General features: G+C 40.2%; 2 protein-coding genes across 8 annotated transcripts in view; one reads left to right on the forward strand and one right to left on the reverse strand.

Moving 5' to 3' along the window:
- Positions 1–25,978, reverse strand: part of NDUFAF5 (NADH:ubiquinone oxidoreductase complex assembly factor 5) — a 36,222-nt gene extending 10,244 nt beyond the window's left edge. For 6 of the 7 annotated variants that reach the window (XR_652511.2, XR_002515232.2, XR_652512.2 and 3 more), the window contains exons 1-7: positions 25,642–25,978; positions 23,318–23,358; positions 22,034–22,097; positions 17,771–17,818; positions 16,075–16,178; positions 12,072–12,111; positions 8,579–8,776 (exon numbers count right to left, since the gene is read on the reverse strand). Coding sequence is in view for 4 of the 7 variants with exons in the window: in XM_003905083.3 (XP_003905132.1) it covers positions 8,579–8,776; positions 12,072–12,111; positions 16,075–16,178; positions 17,771–17,818; positions 22,034–22,097; positions 23,318–23,358; positions 25,642–25,863 (717 nt within the window). In the remaining 3 variants the exon portion in view is untranslated. Of the gene's footprint in view, positions 1–8,578; positions 8,777–12,071; positions 12,112–16,074; positions 16,179–17,770; positions 17,839–22,033; positions 22,098–23,317; positions 23,359–25,641 lie in introns of those variants that run through there. The other variant, XM_021921250.1, reaches the window with a different exon arrangement.
- The window catches only part of ESF1 (ESF1 nucleolar pre-rRNA processing protein homolog), a 69,816-nt gene continuing 68,232 nt past the window's right edge, over positions 25,941–27,524 (forward strand). Inside the window, exon 1 of the mRNA XM_021921247.2 lies at positions 25,941–26,055. The gene's annotated coding sequence lies outside the window, so the exon portion shown is untranslated. The remainder of the gene's footprint in view (positions 26,056–27,524) is intronic.

Below are 27,524 nucleotides of genomic sequence, written 5' to 3' on the forward strand. Positions count from 1 at the left end.
ACCATCCCGGCTAACATGGTGAAACCCCATTTCTACTAAAAATACAAAAAATTAGCCAGGCGTGGTGGCACGCACCTGTAGTTCCAGCTACTCGTGAGGCTGAGGCAGGAGAATCACTTGAACCCGGGAGGCAGAGGTTGCAGTGAGCCAAGATCACACCACTGCACTCCAGTCTGGATGAAAGAGTGAGACTGTCTCAAAAAAAAAAAAAAAAAAAAAATTAGCTGGGTGTGATGGCACACACCTCTGGTCCCAGCTGTTTGGGAGGCAGAGGCATGAGAATCCCTTGAACCTGGGAGGTGGAGGCTGCAGTAAGCAGAGACCTTACTACTGCACTCTAGCCTGGGCAACACAGGGAGAAGTGAGGAGAAGAAGACTTCATTTCACTTTACACCTTATTGTGTATCATTCTCTCCATATATTCATTTTTATTCTTCTTTTAAAAAAACATATACACATATCAGGTTGTGTATGCGTTTTAATGAGACCTCTGGGGTAGTGAGACCATGAACATTCATCATCCATATACTTTTCTATATTAACAAGCTATTTTTAAGAGGAGATCCTAAGATTAAAAACAAAATTCCTTCCAGGCTGTTACGTGGCCATTAAGCAATATCCTTTGAAAATAATTCTTCGATGAAACCAACTAAAAGCACTATCTCCACCTCAATCAAAAGAATGCCACAACAGCTTTGTTGAAGGCCTTATTTAAATTAAAGGCGACCATATCTGCACCATTCTTTTTTTCTTTTTGAGACGGAGTCTCACTTTGTTGCCCAGTGCCCAGGCCAGAGTGCAGTGGTGTGATCTTGGCTCACCGCAACCTCCGCCTCCCAGGTTCAAGCGATTCTCCTGCCTCAGTCTCCCAAGTAGCTGGGACTACAGGCACGTGCCACCACGCAAGGCTAATTTTTTTGTATTTTTAGTAGAGACGGGGTTTCACTGTGTTAGCCAAGATGGTCTCAAATCTCCTGACCTCCTGATCTGCCTGCCTCGGCCTCCCAAAGTGTTAGGATTACAGGCGTGAGCCACGGTGCCAGGCCTTGCACCATTCTCTTAAAGTACTACCCTGGTAGTTCAATTCTAAAAAGGAAATCAGCTTTACTTAGAATGCCGATTCTCTGAAAATAATTCATTAAGATGAAAACACAATATTAAGATGTAAATACAACTATGATACTAATTTGACTCGATTTCACTTTAAAAATAAAAATCCATTGTAGCATGAAAGTAATATATCTAACATATGCAACATAAACCTGTATAGCTGATTATACAAAAGCTTTTTGGGATGGGAATTTTTAGAAAATGAATTAGAACACATATTATTATTATTTTTTTTTGGAGACAGAATCTTGCTCTGTCACCCAGGCTAGAGTACAGTGATGAGATCATGGCTCACTGCAGCCTCAACATCCCAGGCTCAATCCTTCCACCTCAGCCTTCCAAGTAGCTGGGACTAGACAGGCCCAGCTAATTTATAAATTTTTTTTTTGTAGAGATGGGGTCTCCCTATGTTGCCCAGGCTGGTCTTGAAATCCTAGGCTGAAGTGATTCTCCCACCTAGGCCTCCCAAAGTGCTGGGATTACAGGAGCGAACAACGGTGCCTGGCCAGGACACAATATTAATACAGCACTTCAGAAACAAAACCATATACATGCCTCAAAGGATAAATGTAATGATTCAAGAACACATTCTTATAACTTTCTTATTAAATCAGCAACTCTCTAATTGTATAAAGAAGATTGTACACCAATATTTTTATATTAAAGTATGAGTCATTAGGCTCATTTTTAGAGAATATGGATAGTATTTTGAATTAGATTTCCCAATTAATAGAAATGTAGGCTTTTAAACACTTTAATATCAGGTTAAACATTTTTAGTAGAAATCTTTCTAAAACTCATTCTTTATAACCATAGAAAACCATGTGTAGTTCACATAATTTAACTTTCTTCTGGTGATCAGCAGAAATCCCATTTTTTCCTAATGGGCAATAATTTTTGAGTCCTGTAATATTGCTGACTAACCTGTATGACCTCATATAAATTTTTTAACATCACCTCATAACAATGTGCACCACACCCCTCCACACCATCCCAGCCCTACACCCCTCTATACTTTTTAGAGGCTTTACATTCCCAGAGATTCTTTTTCCATCTCAATAACAGGTTGGAGACACAGCAATACAGAAGACGATTCTCAAGAGGACAGACTGTAAAGGAAATTTTTCCCATATTATAAGTAAAATAAATGTTATCGAAAAGGTTTTAAATCACTGGTTCCTAATCTATTTTTAGTTATATGAGGTCTCTCAAGATCTGATGAAAACCATGGGTACTTTCCTCCATTTATGAACACCACCACCACAAATTTTGTGTACAACATCCCAGTGTTATTGAACCGTCTAAAGTTTACCAACAGCCCTGCTATAAACCCAAAAACACCAGGCAGGGATTTCTGTTTTGTTCACTGCTGTATTTTAAAAGTACCTAGGATAGTGCCTGACACATAGAAGGTACTCAGTAAATGTTTGCTGCAAGACTGAATACATAAATGAATTTGTATAGAAGGATATTCACTGTAGCACTGCTACTACTGGCAAAAAACTCAGAACAAACCTAAAGGTCATTCACAGGGAAATAGTTAAGTAAAACTGTGGTACATTCATACTAGGAAATAATATGTGGAAATTAAGAAGTGCAAATATATCCACACCAATTTAGAAAACTCTTATATTAACAATATATTAAAAATACATATACTGTTAAGAATTTAAAGTTTCAGAAATGCATGAATACATATGAGTCTATATATAGTAAAGTAGTTCTTGTTTAAAAACAAAAAAAAGTCTGGAAGGTTACACACTAAACTGATAATAGTAGCTACATCTAGGACAGCAGTTCTCCAGGTTTGGTTTGGAGAGTCCTGGGGTCCCTAGGACTTTTTTTGGGGTCCACGAAGTCAAAATTATTTTCATATAATACTTAGATATTTGGCTTTTTACCTCTTATTCTACAATGGGTTATTGTAGAGGCGACATGACATGACACGTGGTATATCAAGAGACTTGAATGCGGAAGCAGACGTGAGAATCTAGCTCTCTTACTAAGGTACACATTAACTGGCAAAAATGTGAAGCAATGCCATTCTTCTCTTTCAATTATTTTTGTTTTAGAAAATATGGCCGGGCACAGTGGCTCATGCCTCTAATCCCAGCACTTTGGGATTTGAGGTGGGCGGATCACTTGAGGTCAGGAGTTCAAGACCAGACTGGCCAACATGGTGAAACCCCATCTCTACTAAAAATACAAAAATTAACGGGGCGTGGTGGCACGTGCCTGTAATCCCAGCTGCTCGGGAAGCTGAGGCAGTGCAATCACTTGAACCTGGGAGGCAGAGGTTGTGGTGAGCCGAGATCCCGCCACTGCACTCCAGCCTGGGTGGCAGAGTGAAACTGTCTCCAAAAAAAAAAAAGAAAAGAAAGAAAATATAGTTATTTTTTATTAAAAAGGGTCATTTATGTTAACAATAGGTATATTATTGTTGGCTTTAAATGAATACTAAAACAAATTCAGTTTTAATGTCTAATATATTTAATACTGACAGATGTTAACTCACTATACAAAAGCCCTTTAAGTTTCTCAGTAATTTTTCAGTGTGTAGTGGGGTCCTGAGACCAAAATTTTGAGAACTCTCTCAAGAGAGAACTGAGCATTTTTAGGATTAAGGGGGAATGATAAGACTTTCACTTTATCTGTATAGCTTAATAGTTACAACCAAAATATATTTGTTACTTGTACAATTACAAATATAAATACAATGATCCTTCAAAGTACAATTGCCTGTATTAACAGTGTTTATTTTCATTACAAAGTAGAGCACTCATATGAAGCAGTTTTCCGATTTCTAGCCACGCAACCTCTCAGAATGCAGTTTCTATGGACTCAGGCCGCTTAAAAGTTAACAAAAGGTCAATCCTAGACACAGGTGTGAAGCCTTTGGGGTTCTCTTCGGTTCCCAGCCTAGTCCTCCAGCCTGTTAATTCTTCCCGTCCCTGGAGGCTCCTTTCCAACATCAGGGGCCCTACTTGTCCATGCCCCTTGCTTTCTATCAAAACAAGCAAGGATATGACACAGTCTATTTTTGGTTGGTTGATTTCATGAATATACCCACACAAAATCATGCCAAACAGCTATTTTAGTGTTTAAGCTTATCATCTCTAATTATGTAGCGAGATGCTTTCTTCATCAAGAAGTTCGTTCCTATTTCCACTAATCAGGTTTAGGGATGTTTCTAGGCCTGAGGGGTTTGGAAATCCATAGTAAGTCCATTGGACTGATCGCTGAAGAGAGTAATGACATCCTTTAGAAAGACTGTTAGTGCACAAAAAACCCTTAAAAAAAAATCAATGAATACAGGAGCTGATTTTTTGAAAAGATCAACAAAATTGATAGACTGCTAGCGAGACTAATAAAGAAGAAAAGAGAGAAGAATCAAATAGATGCAATAAAAAATGACAAAACGGATATCACCACCGACCCCACAGAAATACAAATGACCATCAGAGAATACTATAAACACTTCTATGCAAATAAACTAGAAAATCTAGAAGAAATGGATAAATTCCTGGACACATACTCTCTCCCAAGACTAAACCAGGAAGAAGTTGAATCCCTGAACAGACCAATAACAGACTCTGAAATTGAGGCAATAATTAATCGCCCACCAATCAAAAAAGTCGAGGACCAGATGGGTTCACAGCTGAATTCTACCACATGTACAAGGAGGAGCTGGTACCATTCCTTCTGAAACTATTCCAATCATAGAAAAAGAGGGAATCCTCCCTAACTCATTTTATGAGGCCAACATCATACTGATACCAAAGCTGGCAGAGACACAACAAAAAAAGAGAATTTTAGACCAATATCCCTGATGAACATCCATGCAAAAATCCTCAATAAAATACTGGCAAACCGAATCCAGTAGCACATCAAAAAGCTTATCCACCATGATCAAGTGGGCTTCATCCCTGGGATGCAAGGCTGGTTCAACACACACAAATCAATAAACGTAATCCGGCATATAAACAGAACCAAAGACAAAAACCACACGAATATCTCAACAGATGCAGAAGGGCCTTTGACAAAATTCAACAGCCCTTCATGCTAAAAACTCTCAATAAATTTGGTACTGATGGAACGTATCTCAAAATAATAATAGCTATTTATGACAAACCCACAGCCAATATCATACTGAATGGGTAAAAACTGGAAACATTCCCTTTGAAAACTGGCACAAGACAGGGATGCCCTCTCTCACCACTCCTATTCAACATAGTGTTGGAAGTTCTGGCTAGGACAATCAGGCAGGTGAAAGAAATAAAGGGTATTCAATGAGGAAAAGAGGAAGTCAAACTGTCCCTGTTTGCAGATGACATGATTGTACATTTAGAAAATCTCATTGTCTCAGCCCCAAATCTCCTTAAGCTGATAATCAACTTCAGCAAAGTCTCAGGATACAAAATCAATGTGCAAAAATCACAAGTATTCTTATATACCAGTAACAGACAGAGAGTCAAATCATAAATTAACTCCCATTCACAATTGCTTCAAATAGAATAAAATACCTAGGAATCCAACTTACAAGGGATGTGAAGGACCTCTTCAAGGAGAACTACAAACCACTGCTCAATGAAATAAAAGAGGACACAAACAAATGGAAGAACATTTCATGCTCATAGATAGGAAGAATCAATATCGTGAAAATGGCCATACTGCCCAAGGTAATTTATAGATTCAATGCCATTTCCATCAAGCTACCAATGACTTGCTTCAGATAACTGGAAAAAACTACTTTAAAATTCATATTGAACCAAAAAAGAGTTCGCATTGCTAAGACAATCCTAAGCCAAAAGAACAAAGCTGGAGGCATCACACTACCTGACTTCAAACTCTACTACAAGGCTACAGTAACCAAAACAGCATAGTACTGGTACCAAAACAGAGATATAGACCAATGGAACAGAACCCTCAGAAATAAAACCACGCATCTACAATCATCTGATCTTTGACAAACCTGACAAAAACAAGAATGGGGAAAGGATTCCCTATTTAATAAATGGTGCTAGGAAAACTGGTTAGCCATATGTAGAAAGTTGAAACTGGATCCCTTCCTTACTCCTTATACAAAAATTAATTCAAGATGGATTAGAGACTTAAATGTTAGACCCAAAACCATAAAAACCCTAGAAGAAAATCTAGGCAATATCATTCAGGACATAGGCATGGGCAAGGACTTCATGACTAAAACACCAAAAGCAATGGCAACAAAAGCCAAAATTAACAAATGGGATCTAATTAAACTAAAGAGTTTCTGCACAGCAAAAGAAACTACCATCAGAGTGAACAGGCAACCTACAGAATGGGAGAAAATTTCTGTTATCTACTCATCTGACAAAGGGCTAATATCCAGAACCTACAAAGAACTCAAACAAATTTACAAGAGAAAAACAACCCCATCAAAAAGTGGGCGAAGGATATGAACAGACACTCCTCAAAAGAAGACATTTATGCAGCCAACAGACACATGAAAAAAAATGTTCATCATCACTCACCATCAGAGAAATGCAAATCAAAACCACAATGAGATACCATCTCACACCAGTTAGAATGGCGATCATTAAAAGGTCAGGAAACAACAGGTGCTGGAGAGGATGTGGAGAAATAGGAACACTTTTACACTGTTGGTGGGACTGTAAACTAGTTCAACCATTGTGGAAGATAGTGTGGCGATTCGTCAAGGATCTACTAGAAATACCATTTGACCCAGCCATGCTATTACGGGGTATATACCCAAAGGATTATAAATCATGCTGCTATAAAGACACATGCACACGTATGTTTATTGCGGCACTATTCACAATAGCAAAGACTTGGAATCAACCCAAATGTCCATCAATGACAGACTGGATTAAGAAAATGTGGCACATATACACCATGGAATACCATGCAGCCATAAAAAAGGATGAGTTCATGTCCTTTGTAGGGACATGGATGCAGCTGGAAACCATCATTCTCAGCAAACTATTCCAAGAACAGAAAACCAAACACCGTATGTTCTCACTCATAGGTGGGAATTGAACAATGAGAACACTTGGACACAGGAAGGGGAACATCACACACTGGAGCCTGTCATGGGGTGGTGGGGAGGGATAGCATTAGGAGATATAACTAATGTAAATGAGTTAATGGGTATAGCACACCAACATGGCACATGTATACATATGCAACACATATACATATGTAACAAACCTGCACGTTGTGCACATGTACCCTAGAACTTACAGTATAATAATTAAAAAAAAAAAAAAAAGACTGTTAGTGGAAGGAGGAGGAAGAGGGCAATCATTCTCTCCAGATGGCTGTCTCTTGGAAGCCTAGTTCTAGAAAATGCTAGGAGTAGAGTGATGGGGAAAGAGGAAGGCAGGAGCTAATGTAAGCTGGTCCTGGTACTTCACACCCTTTATGTCTTTAAATACTAATAGCCACCTGAGGTGAGTAGCATTTGCTTTTTTTTTTTCCAGACAGGAATTTTACTCTTGTTGCCCAGGCTGGAGTGCAATGGCGCAGTATCAGCTCACTGCAACCTCTGCCTCTCAGGTTCAAGCAATTCTCCTGCCTCAGCCTCCCGAGTAGCTAGGATTACAGGCATGCGACACCATGACCAGCTAATTTTTTGTATTTTTAGTAGAGATGGAGTCTCACTACATAGGCTAAGTTGGTTTCAAACTCCTCATCTCAGCAGATCCACTTGCCTTGGCCTCCCAAAGTGCTGGGATTACAGGTGTGAGCCACTGCACCCAGCCACACATTTGCATTTTAAAAAGAAATAAATGCTCAAAAAAGTAAGTTACTCAAATGTCCCTATCTAGCAAAGAAATAGTGTAAGGATCCAAGTTACTTCTGTTGGACACCAAAGTCCCACTGTCCTACTCCATCACTTTACCATGCTGACTTTATGGTTATTACTCACTGACTGCCTGTGGGTCTTCTTTCGATATTTCTCTAGCCCTAATGGAGTATAGCACCCTGTCCTACCTTCTCTAGCCTTGATCTCACCGTAGGCCTTGAGAACACACATTTTCTCATTTCTGCTTCACATGGCACTGTTTGGGGGTAGTTGGTGGTGGTAATACTACAGGTTCCCCTACTTATGCCCTTTTCTTCCTATCATCTGGAATACTCTAAGCCCCTTTTTACACCTAATTCTGAATTTGAAGATTCTGACGGAGTTGTATGTTTAGAAATTTGTCTTGTTATCTGTGATACATTTTTTGAGCTACTTTTTAAGGTAACAGACAGTAAAAAATTATACATTCCTACCTCGTGTCAATTAAGATGTGTTATACAAACTAAGCATTGTCAATCAGAGCTTTTCCCTTAAAAAAAGAAAAAAAAGGGGGAAAGAAAGAGTGCCATAAAACCATGAACACATACAGTTTTCTATCTTTAAAATGAAAAGAAGTTACTTCTGAACTGTGTAAGTAATGGGTTAATCAAACTTGATAGTTACCACAGTCAGAGTATTAAAGCCAGCTCTCCCAAGCAGATGTCCCAGGTCATTGACAGCAGTGAAAGGAGAAATGTGTGGAGAAAATCCTCCTTCCCTTTCTGTTTCCGCTAACTGTAAGGAACACCGAAGTTCATAGAGTGTGTCGCCTCCAAACATTGCACCGATAAACACTCCATCTGGTTTTAAAATATAATGAATCTGTAATAAATACAAGACAACAAAATGATTTAAATTTTTACATATATAAATGTTAAAAAATATATAGTGTCTAAATCAACATTTTATGACAACCATTCCTATTATGCCAAATTAATAATCACATAATTTAACAAATAACATCTAATGCAACCGTCAGAAAATCATGATGCACAATATACTTGGAAAGACAACTATACATTCACTAATATTAATGCCTATAAAAATATGTTGTACGTTTTCAAGTTTTCTAATAGGTACAACTTAGTTTTATAATCAGAAAAATGCTGAAAGAGAAAAAAATCTTTAAGTGGGGTAGGCTGCAAAAATCACAAACCTCCCTGTATCTATGGCCTCTGAACTGTCATTTTCTAACAACTTTCATCATGATAGGGAGTCTATTTCCCCTTCCCTTGAATCTTGGCTGGACTTGTGACTTGCTTTGGCCGAAAGAATGCAGTGGAAGTGACAGTGTGCCAGTTCCAAGTCTAGGTCTCAAATGTGTTGCATGCTTCCACCTGCTCTCTTGGAGCCCAGCCCAGCCACAATGTGTGAACAAGCCTGAGCTAGCCTAGCGGAGGAGGAGGATGTGGAGCTGAGATCAGCCAGCTGTGCACACCGAGGCCCTCCAAACCAGCTAGCTCCCAGGCAATCTGGCAGCTGATCACAGACACATGGACGAGCTAAGCCAGACCCAGATTTCCTAACCAAATCCAGCCCCAACTGCCAACCCACAAAATCGTGGGCTACACAGTTGTTGTTTTAAGCCATCAAGTTGGGGTGCCTTATTATGCAGAATAAGCTACAGAGAACTCATTATGATTCACAGCATTAACCTAGAAACGTATTAGTTTTCTTTAAAGAGAAGTAATTAATTTATTTTCCAGCTTTAAAACAAAACCAAGTTCTAATTGGTAGCTTAAGGAAAATAATGGCCAGAGTGAATTCCAGTACCACAGATTTTGCTCACTCTCAGACTACAAGCTGTAACTAGTTTGAATGACTATTCTCAGCAATGAGGACCATTACAGGAAAAGGTAGATTATGAAGTAAACCAGAATCCAAATCACAGTAGGCTCTTCTAATAAAAGCACTGTCTTAAATGTATATTTACTATATCATGAAGCTATTAAAAGCAGTATTAATAATTTGTAAAGGCTATGGTTCCTTCCCTTCTTCACCTTTAGTGTTGCTTCCTCTTCTTGTCATCAAACTCTACTAAACCAAACACCTAAGACTTAGTCCTCAGAAGTCTGTAGCCCCCACTCTCCACCAAACAGCTTATCAACTTCCATGATTTCACAATGATCACTTTCCAATCTCTAACTTCAGCTTGGCCATCTTCTTAAAGTCTAAAATCATCTTCAACTGCCTATTCCCTGGACATTTGTCTCTCAGCATACTTATCGGCCCTGCTCCCTCCAACCACCACAAGGAAAACACCTATTTATCAAATCAATTCCCCTGTCCAACTGCCATATTTCTATTGCCATCTTCTATTCCCTTTATCTGACCATCGACATTCTTTCTCCTACTTTTACTAATCCAGACTCAAAACCTGAAAGTGAGCTTTGCCTCCCCCGTTTGATCTTCAGATCTAATCAGCCACTAAACTTGATTCTTTCTTTGTAGAGTCCTAAATACTCTTCCTTTTAACTCCTACCATTACCACCTAGATTTAGTTTATCTCCTCCTTGGACCACTGAAACAGTCTCCTTTCAATTTAACCAACTGCTCCAGGCATCAGTTTTTCGTTTGTTTGTTTGTTTGTTTCTGAGACAGAGTCTCACTCTGTCGCCTAAGCTGGAGTGCAATGGTGTGATCTCAGCTCACTGCAACCTCTGCCTCCCGGGTTCAAGAGAATCTCCTGCCTCAGCCTCCCAAGTAGCTAGGATTACAAGCACCTGCCACCACACCTGGCTAATTTTTGTATTTTTAGTACAGGCGGAGTTTCACCATGTTGGCCAGTCTGGTCTCGAATTCCTAACCTCAGGTGATCCACCAGCCTCGGCCTCCCAAAGTGCTGGGATTACAGGCATGAGCCACCGCATCCGGCACAGGCATCACTTTCTAATCAGCAAAACAAATATATCTTGCAGAGCTATTTAACACAAATATAAAACAGAGCACAGCAACTGGAAACTGGAAAATTATACGCATTCAGATATGGCCATTATTATTTTGCCCACCAGCTTTGTCATGATGTCATTTTCCTCTTCAAAGTGCTCCAGTGGCTCTGAATTGCATAAACTCCAAATTTCTCAACCTGACACTCAAGTCCTCCTAAATACTGTCCCAATATATCACATTTCATTTCCCAGAACCATACTAGTCCCCCAAACAGGTTTCCTTTTGGTTCCTTAATGCTGATGAGGCTCTTGTGCCTCTCCACCTATCCTGCGATTCTCCCTTCTTAGAATGCCTTCCCAATCCAAATTTCACCCACCCTCTAAGGCCCTGCTCAAGTACTTTCCTCTTGAAGCTTTTCTAGGCCACGTCAAGCCACAGTGATCTTGTTCTCTCCTTTGAACACATACTTTTTACCTGCCTCTCACCTGTCTATTGATACGTGTCAATCGATAAAAATTTACCTAGTACTCTCTGAGTATAAGGCATTGGGAAAATACAAATATAAATAAGTAGGTTCCTACTCGCAAAAAGTTTATAGGCAATTAAACTATAAGAAACAAGAAGGAATCCACAGAGAATGTCTTATGATATCAATATTATTTTGCACAGTTTCTAGCCTGTTCATATTTAAAACTTATCTCTACAATTAGATTTCTTAAATTCTCAGGGAAAGGAGAGTTGCCCAATGTACTACTAATACGCCAAATGGCACCAGGTGATTTCACTGATTCCTTTCCCAACTGTCAGACCTACAAGTAAATAGTTTGTGAAAATGGAAACATCTGTAGGTTTCTAACAATAAAGAAAATAACACAAGATAGTTGAATGGGCCGGGCGCGGTGGCTCAAGCCTGTAATCCCAGCACTTTGGGAGGCCGAGACGGGTGGATCACGAGGTCAGGAGATCGAGACCATCCTGGCCAACATGGTGAAACCCCGTCTCTACTAAAAAATACAGAAAACTAGCCGGGCGAGGTGGCGGGCGCCTGTAGTCCCAGCTACTCGGGAGGCTGAGGCAGGAGAATGGCGTGAACCCGGGAGGCGGAGCTTGCAGTGAGCTGAGATCCGGCCACTGCACTCCAGCCTGGGCGGCAGAGCGAGACTCCGTCTCAAAAAAAAAAAAAAAAAAAAAAAAAAAAAGATAGTTGAATGAACGTAAGTTTTCTTACCTGCTCAAGTGCTCTAGGAAGGTCATTCACCCAGTGCAAACTAAAATATGAGAATACAGATTTGTTTTAGCTTAATTGGCACAATTAATAAAATTATCACCAGGTTAATGATAACCCATAAAAAGGTGTTAATTTTGAAGTTTAAAACTGCATATCAAAATCCACTGATTGTTTTCATACAAGTTTTAAAATTACAAATATTCCTAGGGGAAACCTTCTTTGTGTCACATCAGAAAATTCCCCATGTCAATATATCACTTTGCTTAACTGAAAGAATCTGATATGATTATTTTCTAATTATTCATCACTGAATTATGTAAAAGTCATTCCTACTATGGCATTTTATCTAAACAGTGCTATTCTGAGACCTTATTTGCAAAAACTAGTAAAAATGCTCAAAGAAGCTCATCAGTTAAATCAATTAAGCTACAGAAATATAATATTCTTCTAAGTCAGACTTTCTCAGAAAATAAAATTATCTGCAGACCTAAATTTTTTCAAGGCAAATAGTATAACTCATCAAAAGTTTGATTCTGTGAGTTTTCCAATAATATACCATTTTTTAAAAAATCAATTTTTAAGACTTTATTTTTTAATTATTTTTTGGAGCGTTTTAGGTTTACAGCAAAATTAAGAGGAAAACCCAGAGATTTTTTTACATACTTCTATTCCCACACATGCACAGCCTCCCCTATTATCAACATCTCCAGAGTGTGCATTTGTTACAACTGATGAACCTATACTGACATGTGATTATCCCCCCAAGTCCGTAGTTTCCATTAAGGTTCACTCTTGGTGTTGTATATTCTAAGGGTTTGGACAAATGTATAATGTCATATATCCAACATTATAAAGTATCATAGAGTAGCTTTACTGCCCTAAAAATCCTCTGTGCTCCACCTATTCATCCTTCCCCAACACAACCCCTGGCAATCACCAATTTTTTTCACTGTCTCCAGAGTTTGCTTATACCATATTGTCATAGTTGGAATTATACACCATGTAGCCTTTCCAGGCTAGCTTCTGTCATTCAGTAATACGCATTTAAGTTTCCTCCACATATTTTAACGGCCTGACAGTTTCTTTTTAGTGCTGAATAATATTCTGTTGTTTGGATATAACAAAGTTTATCCATTTATCCACTGAAGAACATCTTGGCTGCTTCCAAGTTTTGGCAATTATGAATAAAGCTACTATAAACATTTGTGTGCAGGTTTTTGCAGGGACATAAGTTTTTATCTCCTTTGGGTAAACACCAAGGAGCATGCAATCGCTGGATTGTATGGTAAGAATATGTTTAGTTTTGTAGGAAACAACCAAACTGTCTTGCAAAGTGCCTGTACCATTTTACATTCCCACCAATAATGAACTCTACATCCTTGCTGGCATTTAGTGTTGTCAGAGTCCTGGATTTGGGCCATTCTAGTAGGTGTGTGGTACATACATCTTTTAAGGTGATAAAAACAAACAAAACCAGAGCTATAAACACTGAAACTTAATCTCTTGCATTTTCTTTTCTTTTTTTTTTTTGAGACGGAGTCTTGCTGCTGCCCAGGCTGAAGTGCAGTGGCACAATCTTGGCTCACTGCAACCTCCACCTCCCAGGTTCAAGCAACTCTCATGCCTCAGCCTCTTGAGAAGCTGGAATTACAGGCATGCAACCATGATGCCCAGCTAATTTTTGTATTTTAGTAAAGACGGGGTTTTACCATGTTACCCAGGTTGGTCTTGAACCCCTGGCCTCAAGTGATCCGCCTGCCTGGGCCTCCCAAAGTGCTGGGATTACAGGCGTGAGCCACCATGCCCGGCTCTTGAATTTTCTTTTGACTCTACTCTCACCTACAGTGTAGTCATGTGTGACAGCAAAAGTCATATTCTCAGTCTCCTCAAAGTACGGTCACACTTTCCTGGTAGAACCGCCTCCCCTATGCTGAGTTTCAGGACAGAATTGAATGCCCATTTCAAACCATACTGTGTTAAGCTCATATTTATCTTTCCTAAAGCTTTTTGACTTTAAAAACTAAGGGGCTCATATTACATACTCTGTCATACTTATGGGAAAACAGAAAGCAACAGAATTAGTCACCTGCAAATAGCAAGCAGATGAGCTAACGCAAAAACTCAGGTTCTGACTCCCTGCCTAGGGTTCTTTATAGACCAAGGTTCTGCATATTTTTCATTTCATAACAGAATGTGAGTTTTCTAACTTTGTTCAGCACATCTAAAAAACCAGGGAAGGAATTACACACTCACTAAAGAAAACATCAAGGGTGACCGGCTTTCCCAGAACATAAGACTTTCAGGCCAAAAGTGGCAAAGTCCTGGGCAGACCTTGATGATTGGTCACCCTAAAAACAGTTATCAAAAGAGTTGAACTGGGGGAGGCTGAGGCAGGAGAATGGCGTAAACCCGGGAGGCGGAGCTTGCAGTGAGCTGAGATCCGGCCACTGCACTCCAGCCCGGGCGACGGAGCAAGACTTCGTCTCAAAAAAAAAAAAAAAAAAAAAAAAAAGAGTTGAACTGGACATGGAGAGCCTGTTGAACTTCTGAAAGAAAACCTATTTGACTATAAGAAGACAGAAGAAATAAGATACCACAAAGATATTTTTTCTCTGTTAGACTCTGAGTTATTTCAGGACAGGATCCCTGTCTAATTCATTTTTGCATTCACCCAAAACATCTGGCTCAACGCCTTGTATCCTATAACCTATTTGATACACACTGGCAATACATGTTTGTGTAACATATGTGGAGGAAGACAGAAAACATAAAGTTCTTGAGAACTACATTCTGGTGCAGAATTATTATTATTATTATTACTATTATTTTGAGACAGGGTCTTGCTCTGTCACCCAGGCTGGAGTGCAGTGGCATGATCATGGCTCACTGCAGCCTCAACTTCCCAGGCTCAAGCGATCTTCCTGCTTAGCCTCCCAAGTAGCTGGGACTACAGGCGTGTGCCACCTTGCCCAGTTTTTAAATTTTTTGTAGAGGTGGCGTTTCACTGCTGCCCAGGCTACAGTGAACTCCTGGCTTCAAGCAATCCTCCTACTGCAGGCTCCCAAAGTGTTGGGATTACTGGCGTAAGCCACTGTACCCGGCCAGAAGAATTAAGGCTAAAGGAAAACTAGCTGTCCTACATTTGCCAGAATGAGTTTATGATTGCTGAGAGCAGGAGTTTGAAAGAGTATATTCTATGCTCTCTGGTGGAGATAATATAATATAGAGCCTCAATTTCTTTTTTTTTCCCCCCAACTTTCCACAACTTGCTCAACTCATCTGTGATAGAAAGGTTTTCTTCCCAACGCAACTTATTATTTTGGAATTGCGCTAACATTTGAACACAGGAGCCAGTATGTTCTTTCAAACTCCTGCTCCCAACAAGACCAATTCCAAAATATTAAGATGCATTGGGGAGAAAAACTTATCACAGATGAACTTTAGGAAGTTGTGGAAAGTTGAAAGAAAAAAAAAAAAGTTGAAGCACTGTATCATATTATCTCTACCAGAGAGCAGAGAATATTTCCTTACTAGAGAAATCTCATAGTTTATAAACCAAGATAACTGGTTTGTAGTTTTTTAAAAAGCTATTAAGAATGTATTGCATTATCTATTTGCTTTACCTTGTCATAGTAAAACTTTTTTTTTTCTTTTTTGAGACAGAATCTCGCTCAGTCACCCAGGCTGGAGTGAGGTGGCACAACCTTGGCTCACCTCCGCCTCCCAGGGTCAAGCAATTCTCCTGCCTCAGCCTCCCAAGTAGTTGGCATTACAGGCACATGCCACCACGCCCGGCCACCTTTTTTGTATTTTTAGTAGAGACGGGGTTTCAACATGTTGGCGAGGTTGGTTTCAAACTCCTGACCTCAAGTGATTCGCCCTCCTTGGCCTCCCAAAGTGCTAGGATTACAGGTGTGAGTCACCGCACCTTGCCTCATAGCAAAACTTTATGGCATGAATGATCTATTTATAACATACAGTTTTTAAAAAGTGGATTACCAACCTTAAACTGCTAACCACCAGGTCAAATGTATTTTCTCTGAAGGGAAGGAATTCTTCATCAGCTAAAATGCTGACAGTAGGAATTTCTGTTTCTAAGGAATTTTTCTAATGGTAAGAAAATAAAAGATTAAAAACACATTTATGTAGAATCTCAATTACTAACACAATCACTGTTTGTTAAATTGAAGTCAATGTTATATTTACTCGGCAGTTTCTACCCCCTTTCCCAAAGATAGCACAGAGAAGGCACCCAAAAAGCATTTCTTAAATGACTTAACATCAGCCAGAAAAAATGGCTAATTAGTTGAAACAACATAAACAGGATACCCACCTCACACCAAAACAAATCTCAGAAAGCTGAAAGTTTGGCTGGGTGTGGTGGCTCACACCTATAATCCCAGCACTTTGGGAGGCCAAGGCAGGCAGGTCACTGAAAGTCAGGAATTCGAGACCAGCCTGGCCAAAATGGTGACACTCCGTCTCTACTAAAAATACAAAAATTAGCTGGACGTGGTGGCACGCACCTGTAATCTCAGCTAGTTGGGAGGCTGAGGCAGGAGAATCACTTGAACCCAGGAGGCAGAGGTTGCACTGAGCTGAGATTGCACCACTGCACTCCAGCCTGGGCAACAGTGCAAGACTATCTCAGGGGGAAAAAAAAAAAGAAGGCTGAAAGTTTTAGTGAAACAACCAAAGTCCTAGAAGAAAATATGGGTGGACCGGACATTTTACCCTTAGATGAAAAAGCCTAGGTAAACATAACTCAAAAACCAGAAACTGTAAAGGAAAAGATTGATATATTTGATGATAAACTAATTAAAACTTTCTATTAATACAAATCGATAAACAATGTAAATAACTGAGGAAAACATTTACAACATATATAATGAAGGATTAATATCCCTAAAAACCAAGCTCTTACAAATTACCTAGAACACATGACAGCTAAAGTAGATGAAGGACAAGGTGCAGGCATGTCACAAAATTATTTACAAAATTCACAAGAAATACCAATAGTCAAAAGACATCAGCAGCTGTTAGACTGATGAAGACAAAAAGGCTGGCCCAGTGTTGCCAAAGCAAACTAGTAAAAAGTAACTTTGTCATTTTTCAGTCTTTCTAACGGCAGTCTGAAGATGCATGTCAAAAAATTTTTAAATGAACATTACAATGAATCCATGAATTCTGCTATCAGGAATTTACACCCAGGGAAAAAATAAATCAAACATACAATATGGCTTCACACAAGGATTTTCACTGCAGTGCTGGTTATTGAGAAACTAGAAATGTAACTGCCCTTCAATAGGAAGTTTAGCTAAACAAACTATGGAGTATTCATATATTAGAATACCATGTAGCCATTTAAAAAAATGATATATGACACACATATATATGAATTCACTGACAAAAAAATGATGTGCTGTAAATAACATGGAATATTAGCATAGTAATGTTCATACACAATTGTGTGTTGTGGGGGCGGGGACAGTTATATATCTGCAAATGTGGAGACCAAGTGTCACCAATGGTTGCCTCCGAATGGTAGGACTAGGGGTGATTTTTCCTTTGTCCTTGATATTTCCTGTATTAGTTCCTTTTCATGTGTCAGAAAAGATAGTTTGAAGGAAATAAAAATAAAGAAATCAAATATGAAAAATCACGAGATTAGAAACCAATAGTATTAAAAAACTACCTACCAAAGCATTTTCTGCAATGTCGACTTGGAATAACTTTCCAATAGTTTCCTGCAATGGAATAACTAAAGCTGAAACAAACAAATCCAGTCACAAACAACTGCTGACATTTCTAAAGGTAGAAGTATTAATTATATTTTAATTTTCAGCTTTATAAGGGTATTTTTCTGCATAAAACCAGTATGGTACACAAATACTTTTAATAACACGTATCCTTTGTTACATTTAACTATATGTAATAAAATAGAGAACATGAGTATGCGTATTCAACATCCTGAGTTTACTACACTGGGTGAGGACTTCCATGTTAAGTTTTCCATGGCATAACATGTTAAGAACTAGTTTCCCCGCTCTTGTGCCACAAAGGACCTGCAAAGGGTTTCCCACCTTTTAGTTGTTCATTCAGAGTTTACAGAGTAAAGAAAGACTTAACAGATACAGAGGCGTAGGGGTGAGGCTTAAGTGCTTCCATTTTCCGTGTTTCACCTACCCTCTCTCCTTTCCAAAAGGAGACTATGCTATTTCTGCACCAGAAAAACACTCTTTCCCCTCAACCCTCTTTTCTCCAGGATCCTGCTCCCTCCACCTCCATCTCTATCACTCTTTAGTCTCTGTCTTCTGTGTCTCCTTCCTTCACCTTACAACAGGCACAAGCTCTCCAATTACGAAAAAACTCCTCCCTCTATGCGCCTTCTGGTTGTTTGGTTTATAATCCACAACTCCTTCCTAGATTCTTTCTCCCCATTCTGGGTATCTCTTTGCTTTTACAGCTCTCCTAATACTATCTGCAGTCTGCGCTCACTGTTCTCAGTCCTGCTTCACCTGACCTCTTTGAAGCACAGCATTGTCAACAGCCTCCTAAAAGCTTCTTCAGAACCTTCTACTCTGGCTGCCCTCTTCTATTAGAGAAGCCAATCGTTTTTTACTTTACCCACACCGACTTCCCTGCCTGAAACTTGGAAAGATTTCATGCTACCAACATGATGTTGCTAAATATGGAGCTGGGAAGAGATGTGCTCAATGGCTCTCATGAGCCAGCTCCAGCACACTCCCGTGAGGGGTGAAGAATTAGATCAACAGTATTATCTATCCCTGTCTCTCACTTGAAAATTTGAACTAGGAGACTTCGAGATAATAGCAGAGGTCCCTGGAGTTGGAAGAACATGCAGACTTCGGGGTGTGCGCAGTGGTGCGCTGCCTCTTGGTTGGGGACTGCTTTGTATCATTTGCCAACTTCCATGGTATAAATATTCCCACCAGGGCTGATGTCAAGCTATCAATATGATGTCACAGAACAGAAATTGGGAAGAGATGCTAACAATTGGCTCTCACAGGTTGGCCTAAGCTAGCTTCAGCTCACCATTGGGTGTAGCATATTCATATGGGGCCACACACACTGATGAACACTACTACGGATAGACCACAGGGAGTAAAAAGAATGAAGGCAACCAGACAGCATTCATGTAATACCAGAGTGCATGTGAACAGGAAGAACGTTGTTCTGGTGTTTCAAAATTCCCACCTCTTGTGAGGCCTGGCTCTGTTTCTGGATCCCTGAGTTACACAGGAGCCTCTCTGCAACAAATATTTCTGCGTTTAAACTGGCCTCAGTGCATTTTTGCTTTCAACAATCAAAAGATACCTTACTAAGACACTTTCCAGCTTACTATTCCTGGCATCTTTATTGGCTCTTCCTCTTTCTGCCAACCCTAAGTACAATTGCAGAAGGTTCTTTTCTATATTCTTGCCCTAGAGAGTTACCTATTTCTACGGTTTCAGCTGTCACTTCTGAAAGGGACTTCCAATTAAGAACCATAGCCTCCCCTTTGACAGGTTTACATTGCCTCACTTAATCCTCTTACCAACCTTTTGAGATGGGTATTATTGATCATATTTTATAAAAACTGAGGTCTAGAGCAATTGATTGGCCCAGGTCCGACTATACACAGACAGTGGCAGAGTTGAATTTTGAAGCCCTATCTGACTTCAAGTCAATGGTCTTAACCTCAATACCCCAGTTCCAGTTCCACATTTCCAACTACCTGCCAGCTATTTATATTAACATATTCCACTGCCATCGCAAACTCGACATATCTAAAACAGGAATGATCCCGTGCTCCTTGCCACATCACATCCCTTGAATTTTCCAGTCACAAAAAGCGTAACTTTAAAGTTATTTTGCAATAGTCATTTAATAAATCTTCATTGTGATTTAGGTACTAGGATTTAGTAGTGATAAAAAATAAGCAAATCCAGTAAGAGAGGACACCAAATAAACATACATCAGGAGCTTGTAAGTGCTATGGAAACAAATAAAGTAATTAGTCAGCAGACAGCAGGGGCACTATTTTCTAAAGTAGTCAGAGGAGGAATCTTCGATGAGGTCAGCTGAGTAAAGATCTGACAGGCTTCGAGGAAGTAAGACACCTAGTTACCTTGGGGAAGAGCATAGAGCAAAGCCCTGGCCTGTTTGAAAGACTGCAAGGAGGCCAGAGTTGCTGAAAAGTTGGGAGTGAAAGGAAGATGGGATCAGAGACATGATAAAAAACCAGAATTCTAAGGGTCTTATGGATTAGGACTCTGGATTACTACTAAATTAAATGAGAAACTAACAGTTCCGAGCAGAGGACTGACAATGATTTGTGTTTTAAGAGAATTACTTTGCCATGATAACAGACTGTCAGGGACAAAGGTAGAAGCATGGAGACCAATAGGAGGCTACTGCAATAATCTAGGCAAGAGGTGATGGTAACTGGACAACATGGTGATGGTAAAGGTGGCAAGAAGAGGTAGAGTTTGGTTATATTTTGAAATGTAAATAAAAGCTGCTGATAGATTAGATGTGGGAGAGAAGGATATAAGAGGAATCAATAAAAATGTTTTTTGGCCTGAGTAACTAAAAGAATAGATTTGCTCTGCCTACCATATCTGATCACTCATCAAGTTCTGTTGATGCTTCTAGGTCTCTCTCATACATCTCATCATTTGTATGTGTTGGCTCTCCATGGGTGGCAGGCCTTTATTTCTCATGCCTGCAATGCCTTTAACACAGCCTTCTAATGGGTTTCTCTATCCTTTCTCTTCCTCTTTCTCAAATGCCATCCCCAAATTAATCTTCCTTAAACATCACTATATCACACCCTACAGCATTCTACCTCTGTGCCTTTCCTCCTGCCATGCCCTGATTTCCAATGCTAGGAGCCACCAACTCAAATTCTTTCAAATCCCAGGTCAGATTCTGTGTCCTCTAAGAAGCCTTGACCACATGAACCCCTAATGATTTTTCTTTTCCCTTAATTCCTGTTGCACTTTAATGACTGCACCATTTCTATGGCATTTACTATTACCAATAATAGTGTTTTAGGAGCCTCACCACCCACTTCCTCACCCTGGCCCAAGTGTATGTTTTTATCTAAGCAGGTTTTATGTAGAAATTTTACTTTATGGCCAGGCACAGCAGCTCATGCCTGTCATCCCAGCACTTTGGGAGGCCAAGGCAGGCAGATCACCTGAGGTCAGGAGCTCAAGACCAGCCTTGCTAACATGGTGAAACCCCATCTCTACCAAAACTACAAAAATTAGCCAGGCGTGGTGGTGCACCCCTGTAATCCCAGCTACTCAGGAGGCTGTGGCAGGAGAATCATTTGAACCCGGGAGGCAGAGGTTGCAGTGAGCCGAGATCGTGCCACTGCACTCCAACCTGGGCAACAGAGACTCCATCTCAGAAAAAAAAAAATTCCACTTTCATCTTTGTGTCTAGCACAATATCGTATACATAGGAGCCAAAAGAATAAATTAATATCTTTATGGTCTGAATTTTAAAGTGCAAAATAAAATGTTATAAGCATTAATAAAGCTACTTATATTTAATCATACAGAAAGATTTCTAGTCAACTGATAAAATTAATATTTTTCTAGCTAAAAGTTAGTCACATTTTCTGTATGGATGCCAATCTGATTTTTATGGTAATTATAAAAAATGTGAACAAAGTGGGAACAAAGAGAAATATCTTATACAGATTCAAATAAATTATCAGTAGAAACACAATATACAATGGATTCAGAGAAAAACCCTTTAAGAAAAAAATACTAAAGAGGGGAGAAAACCACCATTGTTTCTATCACTTAAAAAAAAAACAACAAATTAACAATTCTGATATAATTAAAATCTAAATATGTTGCAAGCTAAACTGATTCCTAGGAAAGTCTTTCTTTAAAATTAGCCAGTTACTTTTCAAAGTAAATTAAGTCATTGAATACATATACCTTATTCAAATATTGTGCAATGTAACCTCTTCCACAACCAAGATCCAAAGCAAGGGGGAAAGCTCTAAAAAAAAAAAAAAAAAAAAAGACACAAAGGTTATGCTCTGTCCATAATACAATCTATACATTAAGAATTATTTTTTCTTAAGTAAAATCATTTCAGTAAACACAACTTCCAGAAGGTTACATCATCTGTCTTTTTGGCCTCACCTTACAAGCTGTATATACCAGAGCCTACAATACAAGGCAAGTCTGTCTGCTAGCTATTCACAGGACCTCGTGATGAGCCAGCTTTCCACTAGCTGTCTCCATGATGTGGACTCGAAGAACAGATCTAATGAGGATATTTTAACTCAATAATACATCCAGATAAAGAATGCAAACAAGCTAATGTAAATCAACCTGAAAATAACTGACATACTCATCAATAATTATCCCTATTTCTCAGACTTGTTGAAGCAGTAGAACACTCAGAAATCATAATGTGAAATACCATTAAGTATTAATGTTAAACTAAAAAGAACTTGTATAATAAACTTTTACTGAAAACGTACCAGGTTCAAAGTACTGTGCTAAGTGTCTCAAGGTAAGTAAGCCAAACCAAGTACCTCAACTAATAAGCAGCAGTCAACAATTCAGTGAGTCTGAATCCTGGGCTGGAACTATTATCCTCCATGCCATGCTGTCTTCTCTAAATATACTATGTTATGCTACATTGGTACAGACATCTAATTGTAGGCCATAGGTTAAAAAAACAAACAAACAAACCTATAACGAGAAAACTTATCTACTAAGAACATTCTTCCTGAAAAACTGGAACAAAAAGAGCCCTTTGCAATTTGTTTTTAAAAAGCTTTGTCAAAATTATAGTACACGGCTGGAGAATCCCTGGTGGTAGATAACCTTATTTACCTAATGCCCTATAACTTGATGATGAACACAGGCAATATGGCACAGTTAGGTAGAGAGGCTTTGGAACTAGTAAGTAAATCTTCCATTTTTGGAGCAATCTTTCTATTACTCACTTTTGGCCAAATGAAGTGGATTCAGGCTTGGAGATAGATACAAGTTGTACTTCCACACATTCTTTTCTTTCTTCAGGCAACAATGAAGAAAACATTTGCTCTCCAGACAAGAAAAAGGAGACTTACAGAGTGATTTAAATCACCAGTCTGAGTAAATTCTTCCAAGTTCTGCCATTTCAGATATCAACTTCTCAGCATTTAACCTCCTGAATTTCCACTCAAAAGCTGACGGTATTGTATTATGATCACCACCACTTACCTGGGTATGTCATATACACGGTCTGCGATCCGACTTCCAACCTGAAGGATGACAAGAGGCGTAGGTTAACAAGGAAGTAACACTCTTTCTCCAGTATTCAACAATCCACGGGTTACCTGTGTTTTAAAATAAGTACTTCCCTTTTTCTCCTTTTCAGTGTCACCACAGGAACTTTCTTTTCAAATCACCAGGAAACAAAATTGAGGCAAATTACTCCAGAAGTCAATTTTATGAAATCAAGACAAATATTTTTAAAAATACACAGCACACACATATATATATATGTGGTCTTACATTCCATGTGACATAAGATCACAAGGATGAAAAGCAAAAGGAATACAACGGGCACATTATTGTCCACGGATATTAGCATGAGGTACATAAAGTGAAAAATTAGTTGGGGTTTATTGTATATGAGTACGTAAGTGGTCACTTAAGAAAAGCCGTATTATCTGATGACTAACAAATTTTGTGGAACTCATAAATGAACAACTTTTCTGAGTGACACTCGCAAGTTACAAAAAGCCAAATCTGAGGAAAGTGCACCTCCCCTGCCGCAATCCCATCCCAAGTTAACAGTCATAAGATAAACACCACCTTTTGCTGGCCTAGCTTCATCTGGCAGCAATATAGAAGTGGGAGTCTAGTATTCCCCACATTCCACTCACTTCCTCATAAAGACCCCAGAGTTGCTACTAGGACTTAAAAGTTCCAAACACAGATGTACTTGCTTTTTGAGAGAAGGGCAAGGGAGAAGGGAGTATAGATGTTTTTCCCCAGGAGTCCACTTTGTACATCATTCTTTTTTTTTTTTTTTTTGAGACGGAGTCTCGTTCTGTTGCCCAGGCTGGAGCGCAGTGGCCGGATCTCAGCTCACTGCAAGCTCCGCCTCCTGGGTTCCCGCCATTCTCCTGCCTCAGCCTCCCGAGTACCTGGGACTACAGGCGCCCGCCACCTCGCCCGGCTAGTTTTTTGTATTTTTTTAGTAGAGACGGGGGTTTCACCGGGTTAGCCAAGATGGTCTCGATCTCCTGACCTCGTGATCTGCCCGTCTCGGCCTCCCAAAGTGCTGGGATTACAGGCTTGAGCCACCGCACCCAGCCTGTATATCATTCTTAATATGAACACCCTATGTTTATTATAAAAAGAACTCTTCATATACTTTATTTGTTCTAGTCCCACAAATTGGCAAGGCCTCAATCAAGTTGGAATCCAGGTACTTTTTTTGGAGGAGAAAGGGCTACGAGCGCACATCTTCCAAGTACATGACATCAGCAGTGTAGTCCGTGCACCCTGCCTTACAAATAGGATCCAGAAAATTTATTGGTAGTAAACTTCCTACGTCTATACTAGACATTATCAGCCTAAGACTTCCTGAGAAACAGACATCCTGTCAATCATCTGATCAGACGTGTGCTTGCACAGAGCTCTGCTCAAGCTAGGCGTTCAGTAATTATACTTGACTCCAATTTTGTTCCACTCCTGAATAAAAATTTACTGAGGACTGAACTTGGGAATGCGTGTCCTCAAAGTAGAAACCCTCAGTCTTTGGCCCATCTGGGCAGGGAGAAAGAGGTTTCTCAAACGGGCCAAGACAAATTAGAGATCTTAATTTGATCTTCCTAAAACATAAATCAGATCACTGATTAAAAAGAACTTCACATTCCCCTAGAGCAGTGCTAACAAAAAATGAGAGCCACATATGTAATTTCAAATTTTCCAGAAGCCACATAAGTAAAAACGAGAGAAATTTAATTTCAAATTTTAATTGAAATTTAATTTTAAATTTATATTTAATATATTTCATGGAACCCAATATATCAGAAATACCACTGCCAACATGTAATCAATATAAAAGCTATTAATGAGCTATTTTACATCCTTTTTTCATGCTAAGTCACTATACTCGTGTGTATTTTACACTTACAACATCTCAATTGGACTAGTCAACTTTCAAGTGTTCAACAGCCACATGTGTGGCCGGCAGTTACCACACTGGCTGGACAGCGCAGATACAGAAGAAAACACCAAGTCCCTATCCTTCAAGGCCCTGATGATTTGGACCCTCCTGACCTCCTCTCCCACTCTCCCTCTCTGGAGCTTCACTGGAGGCCTCTATCGGCCTCAGGGACGTTGCCGAAATGAATGAAAGCACGTTACAAATATCCGAAGCTAGGCCTTGCGAGATTACAGTACAGGCCGAGAGAGGCAGGGCTGCTAGTCAAGGTCAGACGGCGAGGTGGGGTGAGGTCGGGGCCTAGCCGGAGCTCGCGGAGAGGAAAACAAGCCTCCGCGTTGTCCGCCCCACCGCCCAGCCGGCTCACCTCCTCCTTCAGGTAGTCAAACTTCGTAGGCTCCGGCTGCCGGGCCGCCCAGTTCTTCTGTTTCCTTTTCAAATCCCGGTCGAAGATATTTAGCGCTCTGAGCGAGGTGCTCCCGCGGGGAGAGACACCAGAGGTGATTTCCCTACGGCCAGGGTTCTCCGCTGAGACCCTTGCCGCCCAAGGTCGCCGACATAAGGGCCACAGCCCTGCCGGCCGCAGCATCTCCAGCTGCTACACCAATTGCCGGCACTTTTTGTCGTGCGCATGCGCCAGAGCGGCTTTTGTGCCTACTCCGAAGAGCACAGAGAGAGCGTGCAAGTAGTTTGGCCTACTTCGCTTGCCGTTACGGCAGAGCGCCACGCGGAGGATTGTGGGTGTGAGCCCCCATGTGAGGCTCGGGAAGGACTCCCGACGGTAAGTGGGGATGAGCTCGAGTTGAAGAGCTTGAGGGGGCGTAGGTGTGGCGCAGGGGAAGAACTAGTCTCTAACAGGATCTCCTTCGGATCTGCGAGGGGTTTTGCCCCTCCTCCTGAGCCTTTTCGGCCTCTTTTTCAGGGTCGCTTCTCAAATCAGTCTGTTAGCTGTCCCCTTGCGGTACGGAAGGTGGGAAGGAGACCCTCGTTCAGGGGCCAGCCTTGTGTTCGCATTAGAGAGCGGGCAGAAGGGGAGGGTGGGCTGCGGGGATGTGGGCGCATGTCGGAAGTGAGGTCTGGTCGCCTTCCCCTCTCTCGAATTATCTGACAACGAGTGCTTTCGTTGTAAACATTTACAATACATACGTTACTTCTCCTTGTTGGGGTGGTACCTACCTCGTAAGATTGCTCGGAGAGTTAAGTGCTGTAATAAATCGAAAGATGAACCAGCGATAGCTTCAGTTTTTCCTGGTTAGTGTAATTAAAAGGACTTGATTTTTGAATAAGGAATGCTGGCCTTTAAATTTTTTTTTTTTTTTGCTGTCAATAACGACTTTTGGCTCTTTGCAAAATTCCCATGCAGAGATGCTAAACAATTAGGGACTATTCACAAGGGAGCAATATTGCAATATTAATTTATACATACATATATATGTTCTAGTGTGTTTTGGGGGGATCAACTCATTTGGGCCTTCATCACTTGTAGGATAAGATATTATAGAAATAAGTGATATTTATTAACTGGAGTGAGACTTTACGTGGAGATTCAAGTTTACCGTTTTATTTATTTTTAAACTTTTTATTACTTTTGAAGGATGATTGGATTTAAAGAGGTAACTTTGTGAGCTAAACCTGAGTTGATTTTGGTCTGTTTAGTTAGGATGCTAGCCTTATAGAACTAAAGGCTGTTGGCAGTAGCAGGAGATAAGGAGTAGCAGAATGAGACCAGAATGTGAAGAAACAAATGAGGCCAACTGAGGCTAGGGAATCTTACTTTTTTTTTTTGGTAGACAGGGTCTTGCTCTGTTGCCGCAGCTGGTGTGCTGTAGTGCCCTTAGGCTCACTGTAGTCAAGACCTCCCGGGTGGAAGTGATCCTCTTGCCTCAGCCTCCAGAGTAGCTGGGACTACAGGCGCCCACCATGCTGGGCTCATTTTTCTGTTTCTTGTGGGGTTTTACCATGTCACCCAGGCTGGTCCTGAACTCCTGGGCTCAACTGATCCACCCACCGTGGCCTCCCAAAGTGCTGGTGAGCCACCTCGCCCAGTCTAGGGAATCTTAATTACATTTGCTTTCAATTAGTAACACATACAGGTATACAGATAGAAATTCTAAGTGAGAACAATGGACATATATTTGTTCCACTCCATAAAGCCCTGGGATTCTGCTTTGTCTGCCTTAAGTTTATTTCTCTAAATGATCTGTAATGGAAAGACGATATTTTGGTATGTTTCTGCTTTCTTGCATGTGA

Source organism: Papio anubis, chromosome 16, assembly GCF_008728515.1.
Source record: "Papio anubis isolate 15944 chromosome 16, Panubis1.0, whole genome shotgun sequence".
Taxonomy (NCBI): Eukaryota; Metazoa; Chordata; class Mammalia; order Primates; family Cercopithecidae; genus Papio; species Papio anubis.